The sequence below is a fragment of the Mesoplodon mirus genome (assembly GCF_964341445.2).
Source record: "Mesoplodon mirus genome assembly, chromosome: 20".
Taxonomy (NCBI): domain Eukaryota; kingdom Metazoa; phylum Chordata; class Mammalia; order Artiodactyla; family Ziphiidae; genus Mesoplodon; species Mesoplodon mirus.
The window spans coordinates 34,628,900-34,654,437 of NC_138996.1; the positions used below are offsets into that span (position 1 = coordinate 34,628,900).

Genomic DNA, 25,538 nt, shown 5'->3' on the forward strand with positions numbered 1-25,538 from the left:
GAGGTACAATGATTACATCTATAATTCCTATTATGGCTCCTTTAAATAGAGTGATGCAAAGATTTTCCCCTGTAGTAAATGATCCCCAGCAGTGGTGTCTATCAGTTGGCGACGCCTACTCTATGGAACTATCAATTATCACTTTTCTCTAAGGTATGTACCTCCCCCCTATAGAAGCCCTCTCCCTATCCCCTTCCCTGTAATTCAGATCAATTAAACAGTCACTGATAAACACATTTCTTTCTAACCATGTCTTGAAAACTAAATAATCAAGCTAATGTTATAACTATACCTAATGTAAAAGTAAACAGACTCAGAATAAATTCTGAGAACTTAGCATATGGTTTCCAGGCTACAGTATATTCTGGAACATATTTGGGATACAAGGCTAAAAACAAGATTTGGTATCTTTTCCTGGAACAATCATTTTTTAAAATGTGGAAGAATCTGAAAATGCATTTTTATATTAAAACACACATGGTTATATGGTAGCCTAGGATACATCTTCCAATAACTTTTAAGAGAAAGTGTAAAATTTACAGAGTATGTCATGTTGTAACGAACTGTCCTGGCTATACCCTTAGACTTCTGAAATATTTAGTGGAAAAGTTTTAAGAACTAATTTAGTAGTCAAAAGACACAAGCTTTGTGCCATCAATTTTTGCTACTCAGTTATCTTTTTTACTTTTTTAAATTCTCAACTAGGTTTCAGATAGGAGACACTAGACTACAGCTGAGTTACTGACGGCTGAGATGCTAATGTACTACTTTATAATAACTATTCACATTTTGTGTTCTGGCATGAGATCAAGAAACGCAGCTGTGTGAGAATTCTTCCATGGTGATCCGGCCCAAGCCGTTGCTCCCATTAACTGGGAAGAGAGGAGGGGAGGGCAGTGAGGAGAGGCAGCGAGAAGATGCCAGCTTTCTCACCTGTGTTATCAGGTAACAACAGCACCCAACTCATAAGGGCACAGCGTGGGCTGAAGGAGATCCTGCACGTGAGCACTCGCCTAGCACGGATCCGGCGTGCCCTCGGGATTAGCTGTCATCATCACCACCCCTACTGTTCGCTGCCCGTGTGAGCCGAGCTCTCTGTGAGATTACGAGCTGGCCTATGGAAACTGCCTAAAAGCCCCGACTGGTAGACATGACTCACACCTGACCAATAAGGCTCAGAGAGGCTAAGTCATTTGCCCACAGTCACACAGCCTATTGCAGAATAGCTTATGAATCGGGGTCTGACTCCACAGCCCAGGCCTCACCATACATGTTGTTAGTCAAGACAAATGTCACCTAAACCAAGAAAAGGGAACCTTCATGAGATTAAAAAGGTACAGAGTGTCCAAAGCAGAGAGCTAAAGAAGGCCGAGAGGAAGGAACAGTGGTCACTGCAGCCTTGCTGACTCTGGAGGGAAGTAAGTTCACAGAGACTAAGAAAGCAGAGACAGCAAGGGCACATCAAGTGAAAACAGGGGACCAGAGGGACGAATTAAAATGCCAATTCTCTGGCACGCCAGGCCAAGAAAAGACTTGTATTCTGGCAGGCCTTGTAGAGGGTGAGCAAGGAAGCCTAAGCTGAACAGCAGTCCTTGACATGTTCTTTCTGCTACTGACATTTTCAGATTACTCGGTTGTGGTTTTTAATACCTCAAAAGGGTTTTAAAAGGGGTACCTAGACATAACAGGCCAATGAGCCATGTCCCTGGATAAGCTTTAGGGGCCTCTGCAAACTCAAACTCTAGGAAAAGTTTTATGTGCCCATTTTTCTGGGAAAAGGCTACATATCTTCTATCACATTCTAACTGAAGCCTATAATTCTAAAGTAATTTAAAGTCACTATCTAGTTATGTTCCTAAATTATGGATTTTTTAAAGCATTCAAAAAGCAACCTTCTCAACTCTGAACGACGGACTGGTATGGGCCCGGTACTAAAAGTCCAGGCCCTCAGAGGTCAGGTGAGAGGACGGGAATGCAGACTGGTTCTCTGTGATGAGACACGTGACGTTTTCACGTCAGCCGCGGGCTGCCTAAGGAGTTCACACTCCCCACTTTACCCTTCCAGGTCCAAACACAGAAGAATCGTGAAAAATCTGTGTCCTCCCAAATGTTTTCCCAGAAGTCCTCACTCTGAAGTATTGGATATAAAGGCCAACACACAGTAAGCAGACAGATGAAAGCAGTGGCTATAATTTTTGTATTATTATGTTTATTACTACTCCTCCCACCTCCAGGAATGTTCAGGGAGTACTTATTCCACAGGTTTGTGCTAGTACCAAAGCTCTGTTAGCAGAACACTATTTCCATTGAAACCTGGAAAAAGGGAAGTTGGCATGGAACCTGAACCAGGAATTTTTGTGTGTGTGTGTGTGGTACGCGGGCCTCTCACTGCTGCGGCCTCTCCCGTTGCAGAGCACAGGCTCCGGACGCGCAGGCTCAGCGGCCATGGCTCACGGGCCCAGCCGCTCCACGGCACGTGGAATCTTCCCGGACCGGGGCACGAACCCGTGTCCCCTGCATCAGCAGGCAGACTCCCAACCACTGCGCCACCAGGGAAGCCCCTGAACGAGGAATTTTAAGAAAGAATTCTTTAAACAGAAAGAAAACTCTAAGTGAAATTAACCAGGGGCTCAGTATAAAGGAAATTGGGCTATCATGAGCCACTCCCTGCCCTAGACCCACAAATCCTTTTTATTTGGATATTGGAACCCTGGTAGACATATGCCATCAGCAGCAGAACAGGAATAGCAAGACTGTGTTAGCAGTAAAAAGCCCGATATGACTGGAGAAACAGTCAAAATAAAGGAGGAAGTCAGGCTGCTTTATAGGCCAGAGTTAGAAGTAGACCCTGACCACAGGGCTGGTTGCTTTGCTAAAGTCAAATGTAATTAAATCAAATAGTCTTAGCAGTCATGGTAATAAAGCCAGGGAAATACAGATACATCAAATTCTTATTCACCCTTCAGAGCATCAGCTCTTGACCTAGAAAACTGAGTGTAATCAGTAACAAGATAAGCTGAGAAAGATGCACCTCAACTTCTTTACCTTTCTTTACCTTCCAGAAGGTATACGTAGTAATAAAAGTAACCATGAAGAAACACAGCTGACAGGAGGAAGATAAAGGACAGCCACAGGCATTAGTCATTTCCCAATCAGGTGTGTTTCATTCATCAGCTTGTTTTTAGCTTTGAACTTCTGGGTACTACACTTTTTAAAGTAATAAAAATAGAATTTAGGAAGTGTGCATCAAAAGCAGTTACAGCTTTGAAAAAATATGAAGTGGGATGTTTCTTGGACTGAATTATCTGGAGAACTAAAAAGTACCTTAACCACTGTTAATTTCTTAGTTTGGTTACTGTATAAGATGCCATCATTGGGACAAAGTTGGTGAAAGGGTCAATGGACTCTACATACTATTTTTGTAAATCCTTGTGAATCTACAATTATTTCAATACAAAAAGTTTTTTTTTAAGTACCTTGAGCTAATTTAACGTATATACTGCACTATACTGGAGACCAGAGTCTTCTGTGATTCCTGATAGAAGAGCAAGCTATAATTAAACCCAAACACTTGAAGAAGCAAAAGGAACTGCAGACATTAGTAATTAATACTGTGTTTAAGGAAATGAGCACTCACAAATCAGTACAACCTTTCTGCAGCTTAACAATAAAAATACAAAATGTTTATACAGTATGATCCACAAATTCCACTTCCAAAAACAAAACTTAAAAAGGAAGAATACATAGACTATTTACAGAGATATTCAAAGAGAAAAAAAGGAAAGAAAATAGCTTATATACACCCAGCAGAGGGAAAAGGAAAATTCATAGCTTTCACATTCCTGATTTTCCAAAAAACTAAAATCACAAAAATACGAGGTCACATATAATATCTGCATTGAAAATTCATGTTTTACCAACAACAACAAATCCATTTAAAAATATCAGAACATTATTTTGAATTACTTCCCTACTGTGCGTAGAGAAACCTGTTTCATGCAAATGAAATACAAACCTGTGCTTTGATGATTTGCTAAATATATTATATTTTCTTTGTTTTTTGGCAAATCTCCATATAGCAATATCTAAAAGATAAAATAAAGAGAAACATTACTTTGATATTTTAAAACATGTACTACTGTAACATACAAAATATGACAATGTCAAAAAATTGACAAATACGCAATGTCATGAATAGTCCCATCCATGACTAATAACTATTAGACTTCTCTTAGGAGCCTCAGAGACCATAAACAGCACGTGTCTATAAAGCAGTTGAGCGCAGGGCAGGGTTAATGGTCATAAAGCAAAGCAATGATCAGTATCCTCCTGAGTTTTTACTGACTGCTCACAACATCTGAAACACTGTTCATAAGGTACAGCGTCCTTCCAAGAGCCTACAGTGTAGTGGAAGAGACAGGCGCGCATACAATAACTGTGATGAGACATATGCAAATATTATGAAGATACAGTCTCGATTAAAGAACTGTCAACTGCAGGCAGTAGTAGCATTCTTTAGGTGCGGTTTCAGCAGAGAAGGTGAAGGAAGGAATGTTTATGAAGAGAGGAACAAAGGAACATAAGTGGCAGCGTCTGAGGCCAGTAATGGTGCACCTGGCAGGGTGCTGGCACACCCAGGCTGCACCTAGAGACGGTGAGCTGGTGCAGGCAGGCCGGAGGAGATCTGAACCAGAACATACGGTCTTCTGAATACCAAGCTAAAGATGAAAACTTGATTCTGTAAGTAATGGGGAAACTTGGTCCCATGATTGGGACTCTTTACATCTCTATACAGAGCACAGGGAGGGCAGGATCAGTGACTTGTAGGAAGGGGAAACTGCACGACAGGGTGGGGTACACAGCAGCCTTCAACTCCAGCTGTCGTGCTTCCTTTCTTTAGCTGGGTGGTGGGTACACAGGTGTTCCTTATATGAGTCTTTCTGTAGTTCTCTATGTCTCAAATGTTTCATAATAAATTTAAAGAAATTGGAAGTATATTTTTAAAGACTTCAAAGGAAATGACTCCTAACACTGGTTATTTTTTTATTCAGGGCGTTTTTGTTTCTGTATCTTGTCATCACAGATTATTCAAGATTATGAATTAGCCACAGATCTATCTTTTTACATAGCCACAGAGATTATCTTTTGATCACACCACTACTCATTTATATCTAACAACAGAACAAAGAAAAAGACATTAAGCCAACCTCTCTGTAGATAAATGGAGCTAGATGACAAAGCTCTGGAGACCAGGGACTCAGACTGAGATTTCCTATATCTTCCTCAGAAAACTATACAGTGCTATGCAGGTAATATGAGTTTAAATTTCTCCTCAATAATTTTTTATTAAGAAAGCTTATCAGTGTCAAAACAAAAGAATGAAATCAATAACTTGATGTATGCAGGGTTAAAAAGTGGAGTCCTGGTCTGTGAGCAATCCCTCTTCCTAACAACGAGCCAGAATTGCTTTGAGACCACTGGGTGGGACGCACTGGGTTTCAAGTACTGCAGCTACACGACAGGGTATTTCTGGCTTGACTTCCGTGGATGAGACATTCACAGTGAAAGGCTGTGGTTTAACTGATTCAATCTGAATACCACTCTTTGGAGACCTGCCTGCCCCCAGGCTGAAGACAGAACTTGAACCACTAGGAGACTCTCCTTCCCTTTTCTTGCTCTGAGCTTCATTTAGAGACCACAGCCTTTGAAGGTAGATGGCATACAAGCTATTAAAAGGCATTTTTTTTTAGTTTCATTGTGGTAATCATTTCATAATGCATACAAATATCAAAACATCACATTGAACACCTTAAATATGTATAATTTTATATTTTTGAAAAATAAACTAAAAATTTAAACAATGGGTGAGCTCCCAGGCCGATCCCCTGTCCTCCAAAGCCCCCTCCAGGCTGCGTAGGTCCTTGGGGGCATAGGAGGGAGGCCGGGCAGATCAGGAGAGGCAGGCGGAAGGGGCCCTCCCAGACTGGAGGAGCAGGAGAGGAGAGGAGAGCGTTTGCCCTGTCCACTGGAGCCCAGGAAGCCTGCTGGGCTCCCAGGTGAGGTCCCCTGCCCTCTGAGACCAGGGATGGGGTGCACACCTGGGCCCCTTTGTTCCTTGAGCTTAAGCCCCACTGCCCACAGCCCCCAGGGGCCTTTTCCAGCCCTGTGGGTCCTGAGCACTGACCCCGCCCACCACCCAAACCTTGCCCCTGCTTAGGCCCCGCCCTCCACAGCCAAGGCCTCCCCCCGCCCCCTTTTTTTCTTTTCCCTCCTCCTCTTTTTTTTTTTACTATTGTGGTACTAATGTACCTTCTGGTTGTTGATTCATCTATATTTTTATTTTTATATTCTTCCTAACATATCTGTTAGTTTCCTAGTCTAATTTTATTTTTTACTTTGCTATTGTTTTATTGTTTTTTTTGTTTTTTGTTTGTTTTTGCTGCCTCAGATGCCTTGCGGGATCTTGGTTCACGAGCCCCTTGTTGGGCCAAAGCTCCTGTGGTGGGAGCTCTGAGTCTGAACCACTGGACTAACAGAGAACCTCAGACCCCAGGGAACATTCATCAGAGTGAGGTCTCACGGAGGTCCTCATCTCAGCACGAAGACCCAGCCCTGCCCAACAGCCTACAAGCCCCAGTGTTGGAAACCTCAGGCCCCAAAACCAGTAAGACAGGAACACAGCCCCAGTCATTAAAAAAAAAAAAAAAAAGAGATGGCAAAAAAATATGTCACAGGTGAAGGAGCAGGGTAAAAACCTACAAGACCAAATAAATGAAGAGGAAATAGGCAGTCTACCTGAAAAAGAATTCAGAGTAATGATAGTAAAGATGATCCAGAATCTCCGAAACAGAACGGAGGCATGGATTGAGAAAATATAAGAAATGTTTAACAAAGATCTAGAAGATCTAAAGAACAAACAAACAGATATGAAGAACACAATAACTGAAATGAAAAATACACTAGAAAGAATCAATAACAGAATAACTGAAACAGAAGACAAATAAGTGAGCTGGAAGACAAAATGGTGGAAATAACTGCCGAGGAGCAGAATAAACAAAAAAGAATGAAGAGAATTGAAGACTATCTCAGAGACCTCTGGGACAACACTAAATGTGTCAACATTCGAATTATAGGGGTCCCAGAAGAAGAAGAGAAAAAGAAAGGATCTGAGAAAATATTTGAAGACATTATAGTTGAAAACGTCCCTAATGTGGGAAAGGAAATAGTCACCCAAGTCCAGGAAGCACAGAAAGTCCCATACAGGATAAACCCTAGGAAAAACACACCAAGACACATATTAATCAAAATAACAAAAATTAAATTCAAAGAAAAAATATTAAAAGCAGCAAGGGAAAGACAAAAAATAACATACAAAGGAATCTCCATAAGGTTATCAGCTGATTTTTCAATGCAAACTCTGCAGGCCAGAAGGGACTGGCAGGATATACTTAAAGTGATGAAAGAGAAAAACCTACAACCAAGATTACTCTACCGAGCAAGGATCTCATTCAGATTCGATGAAGGAGTCAAAAGCTTTTCAGACAAGCAAAAGCTAAGAGAATTCGGCACCACCAAACCAGCTTTATGAGAAATGCTAAAGAAACTTCTCTAAGCAGGAAACACAAGAGAAGAAAAAGACCCACAAAAACAAACCCAAAACAACTAAGAAAATGGTAGTAGGAACACACATATCAATAATAACCTTGAATGTAAATGGACTAAATGCCCCAACCAAAAGACACAGACTGGCTGAATGATTACAAAAACAAGACCCATCTATATGCTGTGTACAAGAGACCCACTTCAGACCTAGGGACACACACAGACTGAAAGTGAGGAGATGGAAAAAGACATTCCATGCAAATGGAAATCAAAAGAAAACTGGAATAGCAATAGTCATATCAGATAAAACAGACTTTAAAATAAAGACTGTTACAAGAGATAAGGAGGGACACTATATAATGATCAAAGGATCAACCCAAGAAGAAGATATAACAATTATAAATGTTTATGCACCCAACATAGGAGCACCTCAATACATAAGGCGAGTGCTAACAACCATGAAAGAAGAAATCGACAGTAACACAATAATAGTAGGGGACTTTAACACCCCACTTATACCAATGGACAGATCATCCAAACAGAAAATAAATAAAGAAACACAAGCTTTAAATGACACAATAGACCAGATAGATCTAATTGATATTTATAGAACATTCCACCCAAAAGTGGCAGAATACACTTTCTTCTCAAGTGCACATGGAACATTCTCCAGGATAGATCACATCCTGGGTCACAAATCAAGCCTCAGAAAATTTAAGAAAATTGAAATCATATCAAGCATCTTTTCTGACCACAAGGCTATGAGACTGGAAATCAATTACATGAAAAAAACTGTAAAAAAACACAAATACATGGAGGCTAAACAGTGCACTACTAAATAACTGAGAGATCACTGAAGAAATCAAAGAAGAAATTTAAAAATACATAGAAACAAATAACGAATCCATGACAACCCAAAACTGATGGGACACAGCAAAAGCAGTTCTAAGAGGGAAGTTTATAGCGATACAATCTCACCTCAAGAAACAAGAAAAGTCTCAAAGAAACAATCTAACTCTACACTTAAAACAACTAGAAAAAGAAGAACAAAGAAAACCCAAAGTCAGTAGAAGGAAAGAAATCATAAAGATCAGAGCAGAAATAAATGAAATAGAAATGAAGAAAACAATAGCAATGATCAATAAAACTAAAAGCTGGTTCTTTGAGAAGATAAAGCCAGACTCATCAAGAAAAAAAGGGAGAGGATGCAAATCAATCAAATTAGAAATGAAAACAGAGAAATCACACCTGACACTGCAGAAATACAAAGGATTATAAGAGACTACTACAAACTATATGCCAATAAAATGGACAACCACGAAGAAATGGACAAATTCTTGGAAAGGTACAACTTTCCAAGACTGAACCAGGAAGAATTAGAAAATATAAACAGACCTATCACAAGTGATGAAATTGAAACCGTAATTAAAAATCTTCCAACAAACAGAAGTCCAGGACCAGATGGCTTCACAGGTGAATTCTATCAAACATTTAGATAAGAGCTAACACCAATCCTTCTCAAACTCTTCCAAAAAATTGCAAAGGGAGAAACACTCCCAAATTCATTTTACGAAGCCACCATCACCCTGCTACCAAAACCAGAAAAGATATCACAAAAAAAGAAAATTATAGACCAATATCACTGATGAACATAGATGCAAAAATCCTGAACAAAATACTAGCAAACAGAATCAGCAGCACACTGTAAGGATCATACACCATGACCAAGTGGGATTTATCCCAGGGATGCAAGGATTCTTCAATATATGCAAATCAATCAATGTGATACACCATATTAACAAGGAATAAAAACCATATGATCATCTCAATAGATGCAGAAAAAACTTCTGACAGGGCTTCCCTGGTGGCGCAGTGGTTGAGAGTCCGCCTGCCGATGCAGGGGACACGGGTTCGTGCCCCGGTCCGGGAAGATCCCATGTGCCGCGGAGCGGCTGGGTCCATGAGCCATGGCCACTGAGCCTGCACTCCACAAAGGGAGAGGCCACAACAGTGAGAGGCCCTCGTACCGCAACCCCCCCCCCAAAAAAACTTCTGACAAAATTCAACACCCATTTATGAAACAAACTCTCCAGAAAATGGGCATAGAGGGAACCTACCTCAAAATAATAAAGGCCATATATGACAAACCCACAGCAAGCATCATACTCAATGGTGAAAAACTGAAAACATTTCCGCTAAGATCAGGAACAAGACAAGGATGTCCGTTCTCACCACACTTATTCAACATAGTTCTGGAAGTCCTAGCCACAGCAATCAGAGGAGAAAAAGAAATAAAAGGAATACAAATTGGAAAAGAAGAAGTAAAACTGTACTGTTTGCCTATGACATGATACTATACATAGAAAATCCTAAAGATGCCACCAGAAAACTACTAGAACTAATCAATGAATTTGGTAAGGTTGCAGGATACAAAATTAATGCACAGAAATCTCTAGCATTCCTATACACCAACAATGAAAAATCAGAAGGAGAAATTAAGGAAACACTCCCATTTACCACTGCAACAAAAAGAATAAAATACCTAGGAATAAACCTGCCTAAGGAGGCGAAAGACTTGTAGCTAGAAAACTATAAAACATTGATGAAAGAAATCAAAGATGACATAAACAAATGGAAAAATTTATCATGCTCTTGGATTGGAAGAATCAATATAGTGAAAATGACTATACTACCCAAAGCAATCTACAGGTTCAATGCAATCCCTATCAAACTACCAATGTCATTCTTCACAGAATTAGAACAAAAAATTTAACAATTCATACGGAAACACAAAAGGCCCCGAATAGCCAAAGCAATTTTGAGAAAGAAAAAGGGAGCTGGAGGAATCAGGCTCCCCAACTTCAGACTATACCAGAAAGCTACAGCAATCAAGACAGTACAATATCAGCACAAAAACAGAAATAAAGATCAGTGGTACAGGATAGAATGGCCAGAGATAAACCCACGCGCACATGGGCACCTAATTTACAACAAAGGAGGCAAGAACATACAGTGGAGAAAAGGGAACCCTCTTGCACTGTTGGTGAGAATGTAAATTGATACAGCCACTATGGAGAACAGTATGGAGGTTCCTTAAGAAACTAAAAATAGAACTACCATACAACCCAGCAATCCCACTACTGGGCATACACCCTGAGAAAACCATAATTCAAAAAGAGACATGTACCACGATGTTCACTGCAGCTCTATTTACAATAGCCAGGACATGGAAACAAACTAAGTGTCCATCGATAGATGAATGGATAAAGAAGATGTGGCACATATGTACAATGGAATATTACTCAGCCATAAAAAGAAATGAAATTGAGTTATTTGTAGTGAGGTGGATGGACCCGGAGTCTGTCATACAGAGTGAAGCAAGTCAGAAAGAGGAAAACAAATACCCTATGCCAACACATATATATGGAATCTAAAAAAAGATGGTATTGATGAACCTAGTTGCAGGGCAGGAATAAAGAGGTAGACATAGAAAATGGACTTGATGACATGGGGTGGGAGGGCGAAGCTGGGGAGAAGCAAGAGTAGCATCGACATAAATACGCTACCGAATGTAAAATACTTGGCTGGTGGGAAGCAGCCGCATAGCACAGGGAGATCAGCTCGGTGCTTTGCGATGACCTACACGGTGGGAAATGGAGAATGGGAGGGAGGCTCAAGAGGGAGGGGATATGGGGACATATGTATGCATATGGCTGATTCGCTTTGTTGTGCAACAGAAACTAACACAGTACTGTGAAGCAATTCTACTCCAATAAAGATCTATTTAAAAAAAATTTAAATAATGGGCATGTTTCACAGGATTTACAGTGTCAATCATACAGAAAACATAGCGCTTCAAACTTTATCTCCTATAAAACCCAATATATCCCACTTTAAAATAAAACAAGCATCTCGAGGGTGAAAAGGAAACCACAAAAATAAGCAGTCATCTAATGTCATGACCAACAATTCCCAACAGTGCATATCATCAGTACACCATTGCCACCAGAACAACGTTTGGCCACTCTCTGGTCCAGCTCTCCGAGTTCACACTGTAGCAGGCGGAGGCACAGAACAGCCAAGTTGCCTTGTTCAGTGACCCATGATCAGTTACCGGGTACCATCAGTTTAAGATGCCACACCTCCACTACTTGGGCTTAGTCCTTATACTATATACCACGCTGGCCTTAAAATGCCACAGTTTTGCACTTTGTTTATAGACACAAACATGAACTGAAAAGCTTTGCAGGAAAGCCATCTCTGCAATCCCTGTAAGACTCACTAATTTTCCCCATCCCTAAATGGCTTCCAAACAATCGACATTTTCTATATTTAGCTTATCTCAGTAACAAAGTTAAACATGCCCAGTGTTTAAAAATAGATCTTCAGTGGTTATCTAGAGAAAGTAAGATAAGTAATGAATTCTGGCGGGCAAAACAGATGGGCGAAATGTGAAAGGAACAAAATCTTAACTCCTAGCCATTGAAGGGAAAATAATAAATACATAGTTCATACTTATTAAAGTTTATTTTTCAGTATGCATATCACTGAAATAAAAGCTATTTCCAATTAAGATGCGAAAGAAGATGGTAAGCCTCTGACATAACATAATTTAGGATCTCAAAGTGGATATTTGGATTGATTGCCTCTTAAGTTGTTTCTTTTTTATTTGTCATTGTCACTTGTTTGGAATTCAACAGAAATAAAAAGTTACAAAGAACAGCCCTTCATATTTAAAAATTTACAAGCTCTAAAAGCAAAGTAAGTGAAATGATGAACTGCAAATCTTATTGCAATAGACGCAAATTATTAAGTACTTCAAATAAATGTTGATCATCCAAAGAAAGGAATGCATGATTACAATGTTTATGTACCACATATATGCAGTTTTTAAGGCCCTTCACTTAATTTATTTCCCAGGCTTCAAAGAAAAAGCACTTCATTCCAACTTAAAATTATCACACTTCTGTTCATTGAAGTGAAAAGGTTATTTGCTTTTAAATTTACTAACATGGAGGGCAAGTAAAAGTTTTCATTTAAGGGTACAGATTCTCAAAATACTTAATAAGACAGTTACTACTATCTTACAAACAAGTATATAATTAATAAGATACCTGTAGTGTTTTCCGAATTTAAAGTTTCATAATAACTTATAAAATGCCCCCACAAATAAATGACTAAACGACTCTCTGATGACCTAAGAGCCCCCTGCGCTCTCTCACTGTAGTCGTCTTAGATCAGCTTTTCCGCTTGTTTACCTCCTCACGAAGCCCTCCTGCCTTCTAACCCAGACCCCAGAATTCATCTCTCCCCCTTTTGCATGACAACGAAGCCGGTCACGCTGTGCATCCCTATTTCCGACTCACATCACATCCCCCTCAAGGCCCACAGGCTCCTCAGGGGCACGGACTGCATCCTTGTTCTAGCCAGAGCCCAGCACTCAGATGCTTTTCAACCAATGTTCACTGAATCAAGGAGCTGCACGTGGGCTTCCCTGGTGGCGCAGTGGTTGGGAGTCCGCCTGCCGATGCAGGGGACACGGGTTCGTGTCCTGGTCCGGGAAGATCCCACATGCCGCGGAGCGGCTGGGCCCGTGAGCCGTGGCCGCTGAGCCTGCGCGTCCGGAGCCTGTGCTCCGCAACGGGAGAGGCCACAACAGTGAGAGACCGGGGTACCGCAAAAAAAAAAAAAAAAAAAAAAAAAGCTGCACGTTTATTTTTCACAAGTGGATAAAGCTATACCTCATTTTCAACAGTAAAGAGGCGGGGAATAAACAAATACTTTAAATGCACCAGTGACTTTTTAAAGGCATCATTCTGTGAATCTTCTAGTACATGGATTTCAAATTACAATCACTTTTCGGCAGGTAATTTGTTCCTTCAAACAAGGCATGTGAAAAACATGGCTTTTTGGTTCTTCCTCATTCTCTAAGTAATTTTAAGTCATCATAATTGTTCAAGTTGGGGTTCCTCCATTTTTAAAACACTCATGTAAAGTCCCTCTAGAGAAAAATAACAATGTTCTCTCTTCATTTTATTAATTCAGTAAAAATGCTCTTTGAATGATTATCTTCATTGCGACTGGCACACTAGTTACAATTCTGCTTTAGTCAATCAAGCTTGTTTATCTTGCACAAAGCGCCTTTCAGAAGACTTGGATTTAAATGTAGACACTGTCCTCTCACCTGGATCTCATCTTCACCTTGTTTTGAATTTGCTCCCATGATTTGATAAACTACTTGAAGACTCCCTCTTTTGTATCCTGAAAAGAGGTGGTAAAATGTCATCTAAAGTAATCACATGTCTAACACAGTGGACTACCTAACCAACACCACCATGGGTACATAAGGGACAGCATTCTTCCTCTTCAAAAAGAGAAAAAAAAATTGAGATATGATTTATCTCAATAATATTCATTTCCTTTCCACATGCACATTGAAATGCCATTTTTAAAAAAAACGTCTTTCGCTGTCCTTAGATACAGATGATGCTGTAGACGGGGATCAGAACACGCCGCCCCAAAACATGCCGCTTTGACATGAGGATTATTTTGAGCGGAGGGCCACTGAGAAGCAGCACGCACAGCCCTCTGCCCTCCCCTTTTCCGCCTGAAGGAGGCCTAAACTTCCTTTTGTACAGGTGACATTAAAAACACTCGAAAAGGTGTTCCTTCCTAGAGGACCAGGAAGGTCAGAGACAGCACAGAGATGAGTCATCAAACCTTACTTACTTAACAGTCCTTATCTACCGTACATTTCCTAGGGACCTTCCCACAGTTTACCAGCCCTAGGAGCCCAAACCCACCTTTCCCACACCTAGCTGTGCCTCCACAGGTTACTGCCTTGGGCTGACTCTAACTGCCTCTTTTAGTTTCCCCCTCTTATCTGAGAGGGGCCGGTAAAAACCTTAGCGTGTAAAAGATTAACCTACGTGTAACACATCAACGCCCGTTACATCTGTGTGCCTCTTCTGCGGCTCTGACCGCGTCGGTTTGAGCTGCGGGCCCAGCTACAGACAGATCTGTCTCCTCTGTGCACAGCACACCAGTCACGAAGGGCCCGGGCAGAAACACTGGGCTTAAACCGAGCCTCGGACCTGAGCCGTAGCCCATCGCCTTACCAACTACGTGAACTGCAGCACAAGTCCCTAACCTCCCCATGCCTATTTTTCCTTACCTGAAGAGTGAATGGAATCATGGTAACTGCTCACCACAGGTGTGGTGAGATAAACGAGACCATGTAAGCTACCTGCCACAACTCCTGGATCATAGGAACTGTCCCCCAAAATGTTAGCTGTTGCTCTAATTATTATCATTATCCAACAAAGTCAGATTGTGTTAAATGATGAATGGATAGGAGAAACACCTATATAATTCCTCTTCCTTAAAAAAAGGGCTCTGATTACGTACAAATGCAGCCATAAAGAATTGCAGCATAAATAAGTTTGCAGATATAATTTACACTCTATGACGTTTATAATTATTTGAAATGATTTTTAAATGTATTTCTGTGTCAATGAAATATATCATTTCAAGATCAAGTACAAGACTTCTACCGTAATACACACAAAACTAAGGTCTTTTTCTGCCCAATTTGAAACCTTTCCCTGAATAGGAAAAGTATGACACCCCTCCGAAACAATGTTAAAATATAAACATAGTCATTTGTCTAATAATCAGTACACAAAAATAATTATTATGCAACATTTAAATGGAACCTTACAAATCACAAACCTCTTTTTATACATTCGTCATATCTGTCTCTCTGTATTGTCCTCATTTACAGGGTGTGTTTTTCCTGAGCATCTATGATGTCACTGAGCTCAGCAGTTTCACATATTATCTCATTTAGTCTTCACAAAATAACATGACAATAGTATTCCATTTAATAATGAGAATGCTGAGTTGAAAAGTTGATTTATTCAAGCTGACAGAGAATAGCAAAGAACTAGGAATTACACCCAGGTTTCTCACCCAAGATCCAAAAATCTTTTGACTACAACAAAATTATTATCTGCAAAAGTTCCAAATAAAAAATGTCAAATGAGGCTTCCCATAAATTAGAAGCTTGTGTAATTCTTTCACTTTGAACATTAACCACAAGGAGATAAGAAACTCGAGAAAAACTGACATAAAATACTTTCCTACAGAAAAATACAAATTATGAGAGCAAAGCAACATGTAACCACACAAAGAGCTGGCATTCAGTGCATCGCATCTAACGTGGAAGAATCATTTCCTTGTATTCACACACCTCCCCTCAGTTAAGCAACCACTTGCATTCAGTTGTAGTACTCCTGTACTTCCTCAGCTCTTTGCTCATTTTGTCATTTTCTAACATCTCATTATACCTTCAGTTAAAAAAAAAAAAAAAAAAGGTACTTCCCTGGTGGCGCAATGGTTAAGACTCAGCGCTCCCAATGCCGGGGGCCCGGGTTCGATCCCTGGCTAGGGAACTAGATCCCACATGCATGCCGCAACTAAGGAGCCCATGTGCCGCAACTAAGGAGCTCCGCGAGCCACAACTAAAGGGGCCCACGAGCCGCAACTAAAGGAACCCACCTGCCGCAACTAAGACCTGGCACAACCAAATAAATAAATAAATAAATATTAAAAAAAAAAAACCTGACCTCTTTCTAACTGCTAAATTGTGTGCTGAGAGTAGAGACTAATTTATCAATGGAAATGCTCGTGCCTCACATGTGGTTAGCACTTAAGCTAACTCCCCTTTCCAGGTACCACCCGCCTCATTTCTTTCTGCTTCCAATTATCACTTACACTTACACACACATACAGCCCTCTAAATGCCCTGCAACACTTGCTTATTTGGGGTTTTCACTGCTAGTCCGTGCAAAGAAGCAGAGGAAACAAAATAAACCTTACAGAATTGCTTACCTTTAAAAATTGCAAAAAGTACAGGTTTTTACTGACAAGTAAACAAAGGCTTCTCTGCGCTGATAGCTGTTCCAGAATCCCCTCTTTGATAAGGTCTCTGACCTTATTCTCAGTCTTACTTCTGTGGGTAGAGCGCATGTTTTCGCCCCCATCTATTAAGTAAAGAAAGCAAATTGACTCACTCCACCTGCTGACCCTGTTTGATCAAAACTTGTCAACTAGAGGGCCAGTCTAGAGCCCCCATGCCTTAAACGTGAGATTCTCATCCACATTTCCACCGAAACGCAGATCACTGGTCCCTGCAGAGAGCGCTGCCCTTTTGTGAAAAGGGCACAATCAAGTCAAGTCACTCTCCACTTTACTGCCATCTCCATGGGGCTACAATCTTGTAAAGGGGATAATATATATATCTTAAAATATGCTAATGCTATGTTAATATTACATATAAGTGATCCTGACATGGGGATGGGGTGAGATCATGACAGATGAGGAAAAGTTGCCCGAGTTGGAAGGAAGTGTACAGAGAAGAGGAGTCCCAAAGCACATGCACTGGTCATTTAGGGGAGGGACTGGTGAGGAAGCAGTAGCTGGGCTACAGTGAGATCAATGGATGGGAAAGCTGCCAGGGCAGAATTCAGCCAGCCTTGAATGCCGTGCTCAGGAGTCTTCAGCGTCCTTCAGTTACCAGCTGAGAACCTCTTTTCCCTTAACACACCGTGCTACTCCTGCTTGAAGTAAAAACTCACAGCGGTTCGTAACAATTGATATGGCCTCGAATCACCCAGCAGAGTCACATTCCCTTTGTAGCACAAAGCTCATAAACACAAAAACTCCACTTTCAGTATTATCCTCTCCTGTAACTGTTTGCCAGTGCTTCTCCTAGAAGGCACACCTTGAGAGTGGGGCTGTTCTCTCAACAAATATAACCACACCACCTAGCAAAGCATCTTTGGAAAATGGACCCTGAAGCTAGACTGCCTTGGACTAAATCCTGGCTTGACCATTGTGTGAACTCTGTGTGCCTTAGTTCTCTCATCTGTAAAATGGGGAAACAGGGCCTACCTGGTAAGGCTGAGATGACCCACATAAGACACCAGTTCCTGGCACACAGTCGGCGCTCACTAAATGCTAAGTATGCTGCTAACACAGTCCTCTCCTTTCCACGCCGTATCCAGTTACAAAGCCCCATCAGCTGCCTTCAAATACTTCCAGGATTCTTTGCTTTCTCTCCGTGCCCACTCTTCCCACGACTCGGACCATAATCTCTCACCTAGATTACTACAACACTTCCCAAACTGGCCCTTTTCAGAGCTCAGCGCATATGTGACTTGCTCAGGGACATTTCCCCAAACCCCCAACCTCTACGCACTAGGTTAACAAAGTCACCGAGTACGGTGCATTTTAACTTTCTTCTTATTTTTTGTGTCCCACTAGAATGTGAGTTCCATGAGGGCAGGGACCTTGTCTATGTTTTTCTTCATTCCATCCCATATAGTCCAGCACAGGACCTGGAATTCAGGGCACACTCCAATATCAGATGAATGAATAAAGAGCGGGTTCTGAGACGTTACTACTTAGTTTTGGATTGTCTAACTACTAATATTAACCTCTGTTTAAAAACCCATAATAAGGCTTCTGGTGGCGCAGTGGTTGGGAGTCCGCCTGCCGATGCAGGGGACACGGGTTCGTGCCCCGGTCCGGGAAGATCCCACATGCTGCGGAGCGGCTGGGCCCGTGAGCCATGGCCGCTGGGCCTGCGCGTCCGGAGCCTGTGCTCCGCAACGGGAGAGGCCACAACAGCGAGAGGCCCGCGTACCGCAAGAAGAAAAGAAAAAAAAAAAAAAAAACTATAATAAAATGAGAAAATATTAAAGGAAAAATTAGCTTATAATTCCATTTAAGAAGAGCCCACTCTCAGTGTATTCAGTTCTACAAAATTAGACAAATTTACAAAAGAGGGAAAGTAAATTGTGTATAGAGCCGTATTTTCTTTTGCTTTTCATAACAATGGCACAGAGGTGTCCCCATAGGTTATGGTATATTTAGGTTACTATAAAACCCATCCAAGAAGTTAATTTAATGGAGAAGAAGTCTTCCCACAATTCATACATTTATATAAAAGCTCTTGGCAGAAATCCAAAGTTACACACCAAACTGTTGCAGGCCTAGGAAAGGTGTGTGCAGGTAAGGAGAACTTTAACTTTCTCAAAATATTTTTGCAGTTTGAATATTTTATTGTACCTGTGACTCATAACAGAAAAATAAGGTATTTTAAAAAAATGTGCACAAATGCAAACTAAAATAACTGTCTTGCTCACAGTTCAGGATTTATATTTATAGAAAGTATAAAAACAAGGTTCAAATTACATTTCTCTAAGATTTTCTTATAAGTCTATTCCCTGGCCAGACTTAAATTGTGTTAGACTGGAATCATATCTGATTGAGAAATGTTTAATTTCCTCTTAAAGGTTTGTGTCATTCTACTTAAGCAAACCCAGAAGCACATCCAGATCTTCCTGGCTCTGTTACTCCCAGTTAAACTGTACGAAGGTCTTTAAAGGTCTTAACATGAATGATAAATAGGTAGAGAAAAAAAAATTAAGGATACAAGCAACAATTTACATTCTATCTAGAACTACTGATATTTGAGGAGAATCTGGGCAACATTTTAGCAGAAATGCAGAAAGAATCCAGACTTGAAAAAAAAAGTGTTGGACTTGTGAGGTCCCTTCTCTGATTCTAAATATCTCTGATCCTAAATAAACATGTTTCATTCAAATACAATAGTTTAGCTGCTTTTACAACAAGATACAGAATACAAATTTAATTCATTAAGAGTTTAGGACTATTTTTGAGGCCACAGTGCTACCAAAAGAAAGAACTAGTTATAAATGGCCTCTAGACACAAAGGCCTTGAGGGTTTCTGAGGAAATTGAAACAATCTTTCAAGTAAATGTATGAATTATTAGAGAAGTTAAGGGTATTCTAGCTGAACACATTATATATATAAAACGTTAAAATCTTAGACTTAAATTATATGTTTTTCTTCCAGTGTTATTTGAACTAATTTATACTTGAAGCACGTCAGCTGAAAAACTAAATTTATTTTATATCAAATTTTACTTTTGATTGTTATAATGTATCATGTTAGCACTTGGGGAAGTGGGGATTAGCAGACAGAAGCCATCAGTGTAAAATATATTTTAAAGTACTGATTTCAGCAGGAAGAAAATGGTGACTAAAATATTTAGAGGGTGTTAATGATGAGGCATGTTGCATATGCCTAGAAATAAATATCACTAGATATTCTGGCCTGCAAATATCAATGATCAGTTTTTGGTGTATTCCAGTAGAAGGAGGGGAAAGAGCAACAAAAAAACATGTTTTTAATTAACAAAGAAAAATGAATTCTGACATTTAGAAGATTATAACTGAATACTGGTTCTTCATGTATTTATAAAAGGATGTCTGATGGCCCTCAATTATAATTCAAAATTTTATTTCACGCAGGTCCCTTGATGAAGTTTGTTAGGAATCCTAGAACTGAGTGTCCGTTGATCATCATCAGATTAAACTTTTTAAAAACCATGTGCTGAGAACTCAAACAATAAATTGGAGGTCTATACTGAACAAATATAAGGTAAGATATACAATTTGAGAAATACTGTGAAATTTTACAGTCATTTTTTAAAAATAAGAAACTTGCTAAACACAAATTACTTCAATGGTATATGTTACATTGCATGGGACATATTATATGCTTTTAACAAAAATTTTAAAACCCGCCATAGGTAGAATTACTTTTCTAAGAGGTAAATGACTGTCGTATATTCTGATCCTGTATTCTAGCCCAGGCCAGTTGTCATATGATGTGAAATTAAATACTTATGATAAAACCATACATTTAGACAAATGTGGTGAGGTAAGAACAGAGTGGGGAAATGACTGGTCTGAATTAGTGAAAATTTTAAATGTGGCCCATTGAAAAAGTCTATTATCAGGAAACCAGTATCTGGAAAAGCAATCTTCCTTTCTTTCCTAGGAAACACTTATAGATACTGATTTAAACACAGTCCCTGGCTTCTAGTTCCCTTCCCCCAAACCTCCAACTGGGGCAAACTCATAGAGTCATCAGGAATCAACAGCAATGCAACTACAAATTCAAAATAGTAGCTGGTGGACAAAAGGGTGAAAGCAGCTACTCTAGGGGAAAAAAAAAAAAAAAAAAGACAAAAAGACAAAATAATGCTATCCCATTCACTCCAACCCATCCTCACCAAGAAAAGAAAAGAAGAGGACTAACTGAATATAAGGAAAACCAAGAATTAAGCTCTCTCCTTTTTTTTTTTTTTTTTTCAAATTGGGGAACAGAAGGAAAACACAACTGTTATTTCTGTGTAGGAGACTTCAAATAATTAAATGGAGTTAAAAGGGCCTTCTACTTTTGTTTGTTTTACAAATTTAATCTACAAATCCAATCTCTACAGAGAAAGAAAATAACAGAAAGTAAGCAGACAAAAGATTAGCCACACATGTAAGCCTAGTCAAAGTTGGCAAGAATTTTATCTCCGGTAAGGCTTCTGCAGTAACACATGGATTAATTTCCTTGCCCAGCTTTCACTTGTACTGCGGAAGAATGCAAAACAAAGTTGTACTTCTCGCCCAAACAGTAACATCAATCTGTTTCAAGAAAAGGTCTCCGATTTTTAAAAGCGCACTGTTGACTTCCACCATTACCATCTTCTTAGACCAAACGCCAGAAGCTGTCAACTGCTTGCCCTATACGTTCATCTGCACCTACTTCTCCCAGCACCAAGACAGACAGTTGCAAGAGAGGGGGAGGGCGGGCGGTGGATCCCGCTTGGGGCCGCAGGGCAGCGTTACCGCAGCTACCTAGTAATCCTGGAGTACCCGCAAGGAAGCACCTGGCCAAACCCTAAGCGAGAACTTGAAACTGCCCCCACGGTGGGAGGACGGCGTCATGGCACGTGTTCCCGGGGCCGGATCTGCCCGCCAGGGCGGAGCGAGCCTACACTAGCTGGACAGACGCTGGGTGGGTGGCAGCTGGGGGATGCGCCTGCGACCCCCCAGGGCCCCAGACACAGGGAGGGGCTGCAGGTGCGGTGGGCGGGCCCGGAGGGCGGGCGGGGCCTCACCTGCACGCCGGTGCAGTTCTCGAAGAAGAAGAGCACCATGCTCTGATAGATGCAGTAGAGCCGATCGTCCACCGCCTGGTAGAAGCGCGAGGGCAGGAAGGCGGAGAGCAGCCGCCAGGCTCCCCAGGCCAGCACGTAGGTGGGAGCCGTGCCCAGGAGCACGGCGGCCGGCAGCACGCAGCACATCGAGTACATGTGGAGCACCAGGGACAGCAGCATCTTTCCGGCTCCGCACGCGGAAGGCTCCGCCGGCTCTTCCCCGCCCCGCCGCCGCCGGCCGCCCGGCGGCCCTCAATCGGCGGCCAATCACCGGGCTGGGCCGGGCCCCGCCGCCGCCCCCTCACCTAGCTGGGCCGCCGGCCGCCCCTGAGACGCCCAGCCCGCGCCGGATCCGGCCTCCGCCCCCAGCCGCATGGGCCGCGCCGCCGCTGGACGGTGGGCGGGCTGGCGAGTGAGGGGCCCGGCGCGCTGCTCCCGGCCGCGGGACAAGGGGAAGCCGCGGCCCTCGGGGGCTCGAGAGCTCACGATCACTCACACCCCATGACCCTAGCCCGTCACCCTATGCCCCTGCCGGGGGCGGGGCTCCGCGCCAACAACACGACTCCTGATTGGCCTCCCGTTACCATAGTCCCCCTCCGGGGGGCGGGGCTCAGCAGCAAGAACTCATCTCCCGATTGGTCAAGTGCTGCTGACAGTTGACACGCTACTGCCGTCCGGACGCGTGGACTGCCCGCTCTGGCTACTGCGCATGCTCCAAAGCGTGCTTTTCCCCCATCCACCAAAGGAAAGCAGCGACTTCCGGGCGGAGCTGGTTGAAGGTGGGTGTCGGTCGAGGAGGGACCCGGGTGGCCTTGTGCCCCTTGGTCCGGCTCTGGGCGCAGATTGGCTTGAGGGAACGCCCCACCTCCTGCTTGCACACGTGAGGGCCCCTGGACCCCGGGATGCACCCTTAAGCCGGGATGTCCCCTTCCGAGGGGCGCACCAGTGACCCACGGTACCTCGCAGGTGCTGCAGACCTTGGCTTCGGGCGTCTAAGAGGACTCCTGCAGGCAACAGAGACTTGTCATGCCTGCTGTGGGAAGGCCCGCAGTAACAGCAGTGCGATAAGCGCTGTCAAGGCGTCAGCCCTGGGTTATCGGGCCAGGCTCACCTTCCTCTTCACGGTGGCTCTCACCCCCTCCGCCTTCCTGGCTTCCTCCTCTTCTCCCAGCCGGGTGCACAGGACCCGCCCTCCTGCCCATCACTCGCCCACCAGCATGTTTCTGAGTCAGGCCCCTGCCTTCCCATCACTACAAGTTTACGAACAGCTGGACAGCCTTTTTACAAGGTTCTTGACACACTGTTTTATTTTATCAGGCCTTATCAAATTCACTCTTGCTTCACTTCCCCAGGCCTGGCTCTTTAACTTCTTTCTGATAGTTTATGATGAGCCTCAGTTTTTGAGTAGTTCTTGAAGGTACTTGAGTTCACATGTGGGTTAAAGTACTAACATACTTCTGTGACCTTCACAAAAATCTAGGAAATCAGGGCAGCCGTTTTATTGGTGTAAAAACAGACTCTGAGGCTTTCTGAATCCTTCTACTGCCCTTTGGCTACAGTGAGTGTGGTTTACTGTGTAATCCTTTCCAGGGATAGTTGCACTTCAGAAGAATGCCGAATGCTTTAAGTGAAAAAAAAATTTTTTTTTTTGCCTGAATGCAAGCCTGTGGTGTAGCTTTATGCAGGAAGGCATTTTAGCGGAAAATTCTAATCAGGGCCAGGACGGTGGCTACTTGATTTGACTATCTCTACATGATTGACATCATGTAACGTGATTGGTAAATGGTGACCTTGAGGGACAAATCCAGGTTAATAGAGATTGCTCAAGGAACAATTATTTGGACAGGTATATTGCCAACAGGAAGCATTAAACACTAAAAAGATTTTCAACGCGGTTTCCCCTCTTTCTGTGGAAGGTAATGCCCTGTGAGAACTAGACTCATTCCGGAGGGACAAAGTCATGGGTATGGATACTGTGCACAGCCAATGCTGCTCACGCTTCCTTTAACTAACTGAGACCAGACATCCCTACAATTAGGAAAATGTACGAAGAGGTAAAGCTGGTTCAGTGTTAATGTTACAATCTGTACACATGCAGTCAGTAACTGTTGTGATATGTAAGTATGTTACTTCCTGTGAATTACCCCCATGTTACTGTTAGTCACCTGGTTGTAGAGTTTTGTGCCAGGTTCTGACATGGGGACACTGAGAACGTGAGCCTCTCTGGTCCCCTGTTTATATCCAAACCCAGCCCGACACACTCACTTATCCCCTGTGCTTTTCAGCCTCCTCTCTCCCTGCTGGTCACAGATTTACCCGCCTTTCTGCCTTCGCCTCTCTTAAGCTGTACTCAGCGCACACCCTCTGCCTCTAATTCCTTACGGTGTACATTTTTTAACCCCTTGCAGTCTGACTTCCACCACTCTACTGAAACGGTTCCTTGTAAAGAGCGCGTCTAACCCAGCCTGCATACAGTGGCTCTGGGATACAACACTGAAACAAAGACTGATTGCATTTAGCAGGGACTTAGGTGTGGGGTGAGCTTTACGTAAAGGGGGATATTCAGGATACTATGGGGACGTATACCAAAGAGATCTCATTTAGTCGGGGCACATAGAAGGCTTCTCAGGTAGAGAGAGATTTGAGATGAAGTTTGAGGGTGGAGTTACGTGAGAGCTAGAGAAGGGAAGGAAGATGAAGAGCCTTCCAAGTGAGGACAGTGAGTCTCAAGGACTGAAGCGAAGAGCCCACAGTTTCTCAAGGCTGAAGAGACCCGTGTGCAGCATGGTAATGAGCCGCTCTTCTCTTTTTTTTATTCAGATGCCCCCTAGAAGTATGCTGTGTATTTCCCTCACACATTTCTAAGTTAATATCTAAAACTATTTTTATCATAAGTTTAATTAGTTACAAAAGAAGTAAGTTCTGATGAGTTGTAAGTGAAATTTTAAAATTAATTACAAAGTTAAAAACTAGTTAAAATAAAATTACAAATCTTTTAAGTGGACCCCATGGGTTATAAATACCGTAGTGATTTAATACTACCATTCTCCATGTAAAAAAGATTTTTACCAATTAGAATTTTACATTGATCCTTTGTCTCCTTGAAAACATTTTCATTCCACTTCTGCCACATAATTTTATCTTAACGGAATATATTCTATGCTTCCAAGTCTTTATTGATCAGACTATGTCATCACGGTCCTAAGAGTTAAAATTTCTTCTGGATTGAGCTATGACTGTTGTTAGCAATATACAATTTAATCAATGTATATCACAAAATCTGATAATTATTGTAAATAAAGGTAAAGTTTGATTGGAAATGCTTGTCTTAATGGTACCTTAATTAAAAGAAATTGGCAAATTCTCCTCTGGTGTCCTAAAGTTATTACCCTTCCCACCTCACTGCAGAACAGTGTGGTAAGGTTGGGGGCTGGGGAGCCAGTGGGCAGGACGGTTGTGAAATGCAAGGCGGTCTGTACTCCGGGAATCTTCTCAGGCACATCAAATGGACAGATACTTTGGAATCAAGAAATCTACTTAAATGAACAGTCAGTAGCAGAGTGGTTACATGAATACACAAAGATGACACATGAAATGTTATGCAGCAGTTAGAAAAAGACCAAGTAGACCCAAATGTACCCAAATGATCTGCACATTCGGTGCAAAAAGCAAGTTGCTGGATAATACACGCACTACTACCCCATTTCTCTAAAAAATAAAACAATATATTTCTAGATGCAAATGTCTGAAAACTGACGGTGGTGGTTTTCTCAGGGGAGCGGAAGTAAGATTAGATGAAGTTCGGCTGGACTTCCTGTATTGTTTCAAGTTTTTACAAAGAAATATTGA

At 42.0% G+C, this 25,538-nt stretch overlaps 1 protein-coding gene across 2 annotated transcripts in view; it reads right to left on the reverse strand.

Moving 5' to 3' along the window:
* The window catches only part of AGPAT5 (1-acylglycerol-3-phosphate O-acyltransferase 5), a 60,722-nt gene extending 38,496 nt beyond the window's left edge, over window positions 1–22,226 (reverse strand). For both annotated transcript variants that reach the window (XM_082608557.1, XM_082608556.1), the window contains exons 1-2: window positions 21,651–22,226; window positions 4,016–4,085 (exon numbers count right to left, since the gene is read on the reverse strand). In XM_082608557.1, the coding sequence (XP_082464683.1) occupies window positions 4,016–4,085; window positions 21,651–21,869 (289 nt within the window). In that variant the 5' untranslated portion in view covers window positions 21,870–22,226. The remainder of the gene's footprint in view (window positions 1–4,015; window positions 4,086–21,650) is intronic.
* Window positions 22,227–25,538: the final 3,312 nt, after the last annotated feature.